Consider the following 9,959-nt stretch of genomic DNA (forward strand, 5'->3'; position numbering starts at 1 on the left):
AAGCTCCTCCTCTGGCGGTGTCTTCAGAGTCAATTTCTAAGGCACATAAAAAAGGCCGGCCACGGACACCCCTCTGTTCTGACCAAAACCATCATTAGTACTAGTTTGGATCTGAATTATTCGGCGAAAAAAAAAGCCAAAATGGATTACTATCAATGAAGGCTTTTTTTCCATGTGGAGCAAACTCTGAAGGCCCCAGACACTGCCAGCAAAGGCGCTTTCGTTGAAATCTCGCATTTACTGCGCAAGGCGATTCCTTCGGAGGCTCAGACGCGGGCCCAGGGCACAGGTAAATCACCTGCTGCGCTCACTCCGTCACACGCACCGCAAAAGCTGTTTCACTTACGCGACTTACGAGGCAGGTTTTACACACTCGGTACGCAGCAAATTGAAACTGCTTTTCTGAGTAACTGACAAATTATCTCATTCTTGGTTCTTTTGTAACATACACAGTAACAATTCATTTTTATAGAAAATTAAATGTTGCTTAGAGCTCTTTATTAGCTCTCAGAAAATGGAACATTTATGGGGTCTCATGACAAGCACAGGACAGTGGTGAACACAGCGCCAACCCTGCTGGAGGACGGCGAACCCCGCGCGGGCCCCACGCGGTTACCGCCAACGGACGGACCCGGCGGCGGCCGGAAACCCTGCCATTTTTACTTGGCTATTTTTCCTTAAAATAAAATAGTTTATGAAACGTCAAGAACCGTCTGGAAGGCTTGCGGGGCCCAGTGTCAGCACGAAACCCTCCGCTGGGTAACGGACGTCATCGGGCCACCCGGGAGGAATTTATTTTCTTGATGTCCACCTGGCTCAGGACCAAGGTCCCGTTTTTGAACCTGCCCACCTGTCCGAGCCGTCCGCCTGACGAGGTGCTGGCTGTCGGCTCCTTCTTCCTGGATTTCCTGCATTTCGGGAGGGAGACAGCGCCGGGGCTGAGCCCGGGAGGCGCGGTGGCTCCGCCATGCCGGCCTCCGGGCCTGCTCCTCGGAGCCCGCACGCGGCCCGCCCGCCGCCCCCAGGGCCTCAGCCTCCGCGCGGAAGGTGCTGCCGCCGGGATTTTCCAGGGTGTCCCCTCCTCTCCGCTCGGTTCTCACCTCAGATGTCACCCCCTCAGCATGACAGGCCAGCGCCCCGCCCCCCTTCACAGAACCTGCCGGCACCCGGCATGTGACCCTCGCTGCGCTGTGTCCGCAACACCAAGACACCTACGTGCCTGGCACACGGCGGGCCCTCAACAGACACACACATACGGCCACACAGTGACCGCTGGACGGCACGTGTGAGCTCGCTAGGAGTCGAGCAAGGTTAAGGCGAAGGAGTCAAGCGTGAAAGGGCAACTCGACCGGGTCAGAGGCGAAGGACACTAAGGAACAGGCACAGGGCGGCAGGCACCGTCGCACACCCTGGGCCCGTCCCCGCGGGCGGCTGAGGACAGGCGCCCGCGGCAGGCCCGGGGAAGGGCGGGACGGAAGCCTGCGAAAGGCCAGTCTCGGCTTCCGCACTGGTCACCTGTAGCGTCTGCTCTTTGGCGGGGGAGACGGATGAGGTCCCTGACTCGGGTCTGGGGCCGCCGATGCCGGGCAGCTTACCAAGTCCTGTCTCAACCCCGAAGGGCTTCACCGGGGCGCGGGGGGACGGCGGGCGCTCCCGCGGGCTGGAAACGCCCCCGAATCCCAGGTGTCCCTTTCGGAACTACTCGGGTCTCTGCACGTCACCCCCACCGCACCTGGCGGCACCACTCACCTGTCTTCCTGCCCCTTCCTCTTCTTTCTCTTGAAAATATCTGTGTCCTGGGCCTGGAATCAGAATTTAAGACAACGTATACGTCAGTGAGAGATCCCGCGGCCACAAGAGCGAGGGCTCTGACCGCAAGGCACGCGATTCGATTCCCTTCACCGCCGTCTCGAGGAGGTGCCTTGGAACGACAGATGCAAAGCTCCATCCTAAAACCCCCCGAGGAACGTGGGAGGCCACTGTGGAGGCGAGCGGGGCGAGGACCGCCCGGCCCCCCTAGGGAGAAGGGGCGCGAGCACCGCCCGGCCCCCCCTAGGGAGAAGGGGCGCAGCCGCTCCCCTCCTCGTGCGCACCCCGGGACACCGCGGCCCCGGCGGGAGTCTGCCGTTCCGAGCAGACCTTGCACGTAAACGCGTCAGGCCACCCGGCTGGCGTCACAGGCGGAGCCACCCTGAGGAGTGCGGAGAACGTGGCCCCGGGCCCCAGCCCGTGCCGCCCGGACGGGTCCCCGGCAGCCACACCCACCGTCCGCTTTGCCGCCTCCCGCGCTGCCTTCTGCTCCCTGATTTGCTCCTGCAAAACCTTGTAATTCACGTAACTCTTCTTGGGGGGCTGAAATAAAGACAAGGGACACGTGTGACCCCGCCCGCCCCGCGCAGACGCCCCGGGGCCCCGGCTCGACCGCGTGGGCCGCGTGGGCCGGGCAGCGCTCACCTGCGCGCCCAGCATGACGCCCCGGGGCCCTGGCCCGCGGCCGCCTCACCTGCGCCCCCGGCATGACGCCCCGGGGCCCTGGCCCGCGGCCCGCGCTCACCTGCGCCCCCGGCATGACGCCCCGGGGCCCTGGCCCGCGGCCCGCGCTCACCTGCGCCCCCGGCATGACGCCCCGGGGCCCTGGCCCTCGGCCGCCTCACCTGCGCCCCCGGCATGATGCCCCGGGGCCCGGCCCGACGCAGCGCTCACCTGCGCGCCCAGCATGACGGCGCGCTCCCGCTCCAGGACTCTCTCCTGTCCCTTTCCGTAGCCCGTGATCCCAAACCGGTGCACCTCCAGGCGAGCCTGCGGCACGAACGGATCAGTGAACAGATCAGGCCCACGCGCACCCTGAGGCCCCACGGAAGAGCGCACGCCCGCGGGGCGCAGTCCGGCAGCCGGCGGGGCCCCCGGTGCGGTGTGCGCGTGCTCAGGGGCTCTGCGGGCCCCGGCCACGCCGCTCTCCCACGCTCGGGGAAGCGAAGCGCCCTGGGCACAAGCGCGTGACGGGCCAGGACCACACGCAGGGGCACGGGCTGCACCAGCAGCGACGTCTACCAAAGTCCCTCCCCAGACACGCCGAGGGCCACGCGCCGTGGCGGTGAACACGGGCCGCGTCCGCTCACACGGCGGGAACGGGGAGCCACCCGCAACGCCGCGCGGCAGCCGAACCGCGTCCCCTGCCGTTTCCCTCCCCACCGCGCGGCGGCGCTGCGGTCACAGGGTCACAGGGCCACCGTGTCTTTAACGATTCGCGACATTCCCTCAGGCGAACGTGGGGTGCCGTGCTTGCCCGTTCCCCAACCACTGGACGTGCAAGCGCGCCCATCTTTTTTTACATTGTGAAGCTGAAAAAATTAACAACTTCAAACACATACCTTTTCTAAGTTAAATTCTTGTACATCCACATCTTTCTTGAGGACGCTAGCCTTGGTCTGAAAAGGAAAAAAGCCCCGTATTAGGATGGCCTGTGACCGCCAGCGCAGCACCGGTGGCCGGCCAGGTGCCGTGCTGCGTGGCGCCCGAAGCCGGCCGGGGCCTCGCCGACGCCAGGACACCGCGTGGGGCCCAGAAGCCCAGCTAACCGCTGCCGGGAGGAAATGCAGAAAAACAGTTGGGTCTCGAGGCGTAAGGGAGGGACGGATGGGGGCTGAGAAAGGCTGAGGGAGCCCAGGGTGGCTGCTCTGTCCCTGGGCGTCGGGCTTGGGCCCGCCCCACCTCCGCACTCCCCCGGGACCCGCTGCTCCCCAGCGGGGTCTGGAACTGTCCGACCACGTTGCCGCCTGTCTGGGGCCTGCCCGACCCTGGCAGCACACGGTCTAGTCCCTGGGGAAGAGGACTAAGGGCACCGTCGCCGCTGGCCCCGGCCTGGCGAGGAGCAGGCGGCCGGCCGGCTGCGCGCGGGGCGGGGAGCGGGTATCACGCTGGCCGCGACTGCGACAGCGAGGGACCCGCACGTGGGGGTCAGACAGCGGGGCCGGACGCGGCGGGACACGGCTGGGGGCCCGGTCCCAGATGAAGCCACCGCCCGGGGGCCTGGCCACCGGTCCGCACACACCCCAGCGGGCGCTCCACGACCCGACTCACTGCGCACCACCCAGGGGACGCCGGGTGCGCCCCCGCCCCGTGGCAGTCCAGGCTGCCCCCACTGGCCGTGAATCAGGGACCCCAGGACCCCTCCCGGGGTTCGACCGATTTGCCGGAGCGGCTCACGGAACCGCGAGAAGCCGGCTCACTCACGAGGTTGTGGGTTTACTATAGGAGGACGGACGCAGAGCCGCCAGGGCGTGAGGGGCGCCCCTGCCTCCCCGGGGGGCCCGCTCCCGCACCTCCACGCTCACTGGCCTGGAGCTTTCCAGAACCGCCCCGCTGGGACTTCCTGGAGGCTTTGCTTTGTCACAGAGGCTGGACCGCCAGCCCCTCCCCGCCCCACGCCCAGGGCTGGACTGAAAGCTCCATCCGGCCCTCTGACCCGGCCCTCTGGCCCGGCCCTCTGACCCGCGCTGGCCCTGCAGGCAGCCGGTCCCCAAGCAGGACGCTAACCTCAGGGCCAGGGCTGTCACTCACACAGTAGAAGGCGCTTTGGGAGCTCCAGGGCAGAATGGGGACAAAGCCCAAATACACTTTTCTCATCGGGAGTCACCAGGCCCCACTGAGACCCACTGAGACCCGTTTCAGTACCAGCGATGGCGGGAGCCGGAGCTCCGGGCCCGGAGCCAGCGGGGCCGTCGGTCCCACGCGTCCGCTCTTCCGGGACGCCCGCGACCCCGGCACCGACCGGCGGCGGCCCCCGTCACGTCGCCACATACTTCTGCCGAGTCCCCGTGTCCCCGACTGCTCGGCGGGCCGGGGCGCAGCCGTGACCCCGTGCCGCACGGCCCCCAGCATCGCGTTTCGTGCCCCGAGCCCACGGACGGCGCCTCGTCGCCCGGCTCCCCCCGCGCCCAGGACGCGACGTGCTGACCAGCGGCGCGCCGGCTTGAGTTCACTCTCACACGCCCCGCGGGGCCGTGTCCTGCCTCCTTACACACAGCCACGTCGTCGAAGCTCACGTCTGAACGAGGGCAGGGCACCGAGGACGCCTGAAGGACCCCATCAAGGCCAGGAGGCCCAGGAGGTCCCACGAGCGGAGGCTCCGGGGAGAAGCCGGCTACAGGGAGAGGCGCCCCTGGCGCCGGCAGGACGAGGCGGGGAGGGTCAGGCAGGCCCACTGCAGGCCCACGGTCCCGCCCTCCCTGTCAGAAAGCGAGCCTGCCGCTCCAGGATGAGAAGCCCCCAGACCCGGACTCGAGGAAGCGAGGGCGCCCAGACGCTTGTCGGTTAAACGCCCCAAACGCGGAATCACGCTGCAGAGCCGCGCCTTCCCCCTTCGCACATCGTGGCACACGCGGGAGACCCCGAGCTTCGCAGGGGACACTGGGGTGCTGGCCGGGCTGGCCGGCGTGGGGGCTCCGGCTGCCCCGAGGGCCGAGGGCACCGTGCCTGGGCCGCTGCCAGCACCCCAGGGTCCACAGTGCCGGAGCCGGGACGCCGACCCTGCCTCCTAGGCCGAGGGCAGCTGCGATCCTTGCGCGCATGGGTCACCTGGCAAGCATGACGTGCAGCGCTGTCGGAACTGCCGTGGTCACACAGGTGCGTTTCCAGGCCACGGAAGAGACAGGGAAACGGCACCGGCAGGGGAGGACGGCGGGGCCCAGCTGCCTGTGCAGAGGACTCGACTGTGGTCTCCGGGGCGGTGCGCCCGGGTCCCGACCCCAAGGCCTCGTCTGGAAAAGGGTCTCTGCACTGCGGTGAAGGACCGCGTGAGGAGATCTACCCCGATTGAGGACGGGCCCCAAATCCAGCGACAGGCTTCCTTCTAAGAGGAAGGCAGAGGAAGATGAGACTCAGACACACAGGGAGAGGCCGCGTGAAGCCGGAGGCCAAGCTCAGAGGAGGCCCTGAGCCACCAGACGCTGGAGGAAGCGAAGGGCTCTCCCTTCGAGAGAGGGTCGCGGCCCGGCTGACACTGTGATTTTGAACTTCTGGCCTCCAGAACTCAGGGAGAATAAATACCGGGACAGAAACCCTAAGGAGCCAACATGGCCCTGCTCCCTCTTATGACAGACAGGGCGTGTGGGATGCGGGCAGGGAGGCAGAAGTAGGCGTCTGGATTCTAGCAACGGACTCCACAAAAGCACCTGATACCCTCTGAAGAGAGTTTGGATGAGCAACCGCGCCTCTCTCACGAGACCCACAAACTCAGCGTGAGGCCGCTGCTCAGCGAAATCACACTGCTGCTGTCAGAACGGAAGTCCTGGGGCGAGGACTTCTGTCTCTCGGTCCACGCTACGCCCCAGTGACTAGACGAGTGGCCAAAGCGGTTGCCGACAGACGAGTTTCTTCCGAGTGCCAGTACGCAGAGCATGATGAGCCGGACAGGGTTAACTCGGCAGGGTTTACGAAACCCTGCGCATTCCCAGAAAGTCCTGTTTTCAGGACTGGCCCGGGGCTGGCTCCTGCAAACTGAGGAACTAGAATGTTCTGCCTGCCCCATGCTGTACCAAGCTCGCCTGGGCGGTCTACACAGCAATCCCCACTCACCCGTGGGGGACATGCTCCCAGAGGCCCACGGACGGCACGAAGCCTGTATGCGCGATGCTGTTTCCCCCCACACACCCCCACGATGACGTCTAAGCAAGTCCGGCACTTAGAGATTAGAAGCGACGACAATAAAACAGAACTATGACAACGTGCTGGAGTAAGGTCATGTGAACGGGGTCCCTCTCTCTGACAGCCGGGACGGCTGCTGAGCGACCAACGGGCAGGGAACGTGCCCGGCGTGGCAGTGCTGGACGAGGGGCGACCCGCGTCCCGGGCCGGACGGGGAGGGTGGCGCGAGACCGCGGCACGCCGCTCGGAACGGGGCCCGGGTGCGGCCCATGGACGGCGCTTCCGGAACTTTCCACTTCACGTTTCACGTCGCCGCTGCCCGTGGGTGACGGAAGCCGTGGAGAGCGAGACTGTGACCCGCAGGGCCTGCCGTGACTGACGGCGAAGACCTGCCTGTTCTCTGCGGTCCAGAGCCGGAACAGCTCAGTCGGTGTGCCCACGGGACTGCACCCCAGAAAGCCGCGGACACCCAGGCTGCGGCGAGCCTCCCTGGCTGACACGCTTCACTGCTGGGGGGCCGAGCAGGTCCCAGGCAGCCCCACCGGGAGCGGACCCCGGACTCTTGCCGCTGGACGCCGGCCCCTTCGCCGAGCCCACCGTACCCTCTGCCGTGATCACCCATACCGGGTAAGGCGTGCCGAGCCCTGGGTCCTGGGCGTGTCCTCAGCAGATCCTCGGGCCCGAGGGTGCTCCCGAGGACCCCGACACGGTCCACACCGACAGCCCCGAGGCGGCGACACAGCGGTTTCAGCCCTGCCCGGGGTCCGGCCAGCTCGTACCTTCGTGGCCTGGGCCGGACGCGGCTGCTGCGCTTTCCTCCTGCTGCTGCGGAATTCCACCAGCTCCACGCGCTCACTGCCACGAGGTGCTGCGGCGGCACCCGCGGGGGGCACGGCCGGGGTCCCCTGCAGCTCTCCTCTGAGCTCCGCGAAGAAGCTCCGCGCGCCCCTCCGCTGGCCTCCCGCGGGCGCGCCAGGCGGGGGGGCGGGCCCTGCCGCCGCGGCCGCCGCCGTCTCTGCGCCTCCCTTCTTGCCGTCCTTCTTCCTGGTCCTCTTCGGTCCTGCGGCATCGTCTGTGTCTCCTGTGTGCTCGAACGCGGAAAAGGAAAATGAGCATTTCGGCTTTAGCCATCGCGTGACAGCTAAGTCCCGCGAGCGCGCGAGCACACGTGCCGCTGTCACGAGCACGCTTGGACATACGCGCAAAGACGATTCGCTTCCCTGCCGACAGGGCTGTGTTTGCACAAGCACGGAATCCGAGAGGACACACGGTGTCTCTGACTCTTGTTAACAATTACTTCAGTCTCATCTCGGTCCTTACTAAAAGTGTCACCATGGCGATCGTCCCAGGGGCTGGTGATGATCCCAGCTGGCTCACGCGCTGTGCCCCTGCAGTGCTTCTCGTCAACTCCAGGGTCACAGGCTTCCTTTCTTTCAGTTATGAATTAAGGTGAACCTAAGACAATGGGCTTAATTTGAAGGCCTTTATTTTCTGCTAAATCTGCACGGCCTCTGTGTCTCACCTGTTCCAACCAGTCACCTGCAGGTTCTGAGGGGAATGTGAGGCCTCGTTACCCACCTAACAGCACAAATACCACGGAGCGCTCTAAATGTCGGCTGTTCTTATTTGCTTGGTCTTTATTCAACAAGCACGTGTCAAGAGCCAACTAAACTTTGATGCTGGGGTATAAAAATGAGTGGTTACAAACGACACCTTCAGAGCTCCTAGCACAATTTCCAGCGGGTGTTGACACAGACTGTTTAGGATGGTGCAGATTAGCCGTTCTGTCAGAGACAAAGTCTTCTCTGTCCTCCAATGTGTTGTGAGAAACTCCTGCAGTCTTGGCGGGATGCCTGGTGCTTGGAACAACAAGGCCATCAGAAGCCGGTGTGGACTTACAGACAAGGACACATTGCAGGGGGGGCGCACACGCTTGACCCATTCTGGGACTTTTTGCTCTAGGGACGAGGATGGGAAAAAGATACTGGAAAAGAAATAGCTAATAACGCAGTCGTGGCCCTGAGGCTGAGTCTGGGAATTGGCTGTAGTTTATAATTGCTAACCTGATAGTAACTAATGATGTTTTGCAAAGCCAGCTTTGTGAGGGAGAATAAAAAGCCATGGAAACAGGGGTGGGGGAGGCTAGCATTGCCGTTCCTTGCCATTCCCCCTCTCCCTTATCCACGTGAGTAAAAGCATTTCCAGACTCCGACTCTTCTTCCTAACCATCTCCGCAACACAATGTTCCCTAGGGCACAGAGATGCTGCCCACGGCACAAGTCAATACAAGGGCGGCCCGGCGCCGGGCTGTCTGGGGACTGGAACGCAGCTCTGCGAACCACTAGCTGCACAAGCTCCGCAGGCTTTTAACCTCCAGTGCTGGTTTCTGCACTTGTAGTCAGGGGGCTGATGGCAATATCTCCTTCACAGGCTTGGAGTGAGAGTTAAGCATAAAGCAGTACATGATAAATTCTCAATACTTTTTAGCCATTATTTTTATTGTTTAACTGAGCTTGGAATTTCGAGCAATGGCTCCAAAATAAAACTTGGGCAACATCATGCTGTGTTTAAAGGCACTACTACGGTGCAAAGAGCGTGTCTGTTGCATGAACGAGGGATGTGGCCGTAGGGAGGTAATTTTTCTTTTCCTTCCTCCCCATCGTGGCGTGGAAGGAGGGCAGGTCGGCCAGCTCAGGTAAGAAAGGGTGTTAAAAGCCCTAGGAGAACACATTCTCTGAGGTCCCCGGCGGGACATGCCGAAGGATGAGGCCCCAACACGCGGGGGGTCGCGGGGCTGCGGGCGGCGTGCGGAAGGGGCTTCGCGCACGGCTGGAGCTACCCGAGCCCGAACGCGCGCGCATCACCCCGTTAGGGCCCGACGCATCTGGGCTGGTCCCCGCGCTCCAGGCGGGGGCAGGAAGCGGGAGGCGGTGCGGGTCGCAGCGCCCGAACCGGGTTCCGAGCCGAGAGGCGCCGGGCCTGCCAGCGCCGCCGCCGGAGGCCGAGGCCGGCCGGGCCCCGCGCGCCCGGGCCCCGCGCACCCCGCCAGCCCCGCGCGCCCCGGCCCCGCGCACCCTGCCGGCCCCGCGCGCCCCGGCCCCGCGCGCTCACCGAGGTCGTACAGGTCCCGCAGCACGGCGTCCAGCAGCGTGTGACAGGAGCGCGCGGGGTCCCGCTCACGCGCCATCGCCGGCTCGGCCGCGCTTCCGGGTTCGACGCACTGCGCGCGCGCCGCGGGTCCCCGCGCGGCTTCCGTCCCGGCCAAGATGGCGGCGCCCAGGGTCCGCGGAGGGCGCCGCCTCCCTGGGCGAGGT

General features: G+C 64.9%; 1 protein-coding gene across 1 annotated transcript; it reads right to left on the bottom strand.

Annotated features, from left to right (window-relative positions):
* Nucleotides 1-398: 398 nt before the first annotated feature.
* CUNH1orf131 (chromosome unknown C1orf131 homolog) lies at nt 399-9,910 on the bottom strand. Its single transcript, XM_036235589.1, has 7 exons — nt 9,757-9,910; nt 7,425-7,726; nt 3,372-3,428; nt 2,704-2,799; nt 2,266-2,352; nt 1,750-1,802; nt 399-908 (listed from the first exon to the last, which is right to left on the bottom strand). The coding sequence occupies exons 1-7, from the start codon at nt 9,830-9,832 to the stop codon at nt 770-772; spliced, it is 810 nt and encodes a 269-aa protein (XP_036091482.1). The 5' UTR covers nt 9,833-9,910; the 3' UTR covers nt 399-769.
* Between the last annotated feature and the right edge of the window lie 49 nt (nt 9,911-9,959).

Source organism: Rousettus aegyptiacus, unplaced genomic scaffold, assembly GCF_014176215.1.
Source record: "Rousettus aegyptiacus isolate mRouAeg1 unplaced genomic scaffold, mRouAeg1.p scaffold_m13_p_18, whole genome shotgun sequence".
NCBI classification, from domain to species: Eukaryota; Metazoa; Chordata; class Mammalia; order Chiroptera; family Pteropodidae; genus Rousettus; species Rousettus aegyptiacus.

What these genes read in the sequence shown, in the direction of transcription:
- CUNH1orf131 (XM_036235589.1), bottom strand. Translation starts at nt 9,832, where the DNA reads ATGGCGCGTGAGCGGGACCCCGCGCGCTCCTGTCACACGCTGCTGGAC. An exon ending in AAGAATTTAACTTAGAAAAG is followed by an intron (nt 2,800 to 3,371) that starts GTATGTGTTTGA and finishes TTCGTGCCGCAG; the next exon opens with GCTCGCCTGGAGGTGCACCG. An exon ending in AGGAAGGGGCAGGAAGACAG is followed by an intron (nt 909 to 1,749) that starts GTGAGTGGTGCC and finishes CCCGAAATGCAG; the next exon opens with GAAATCCAGGAAGAAGGAGC.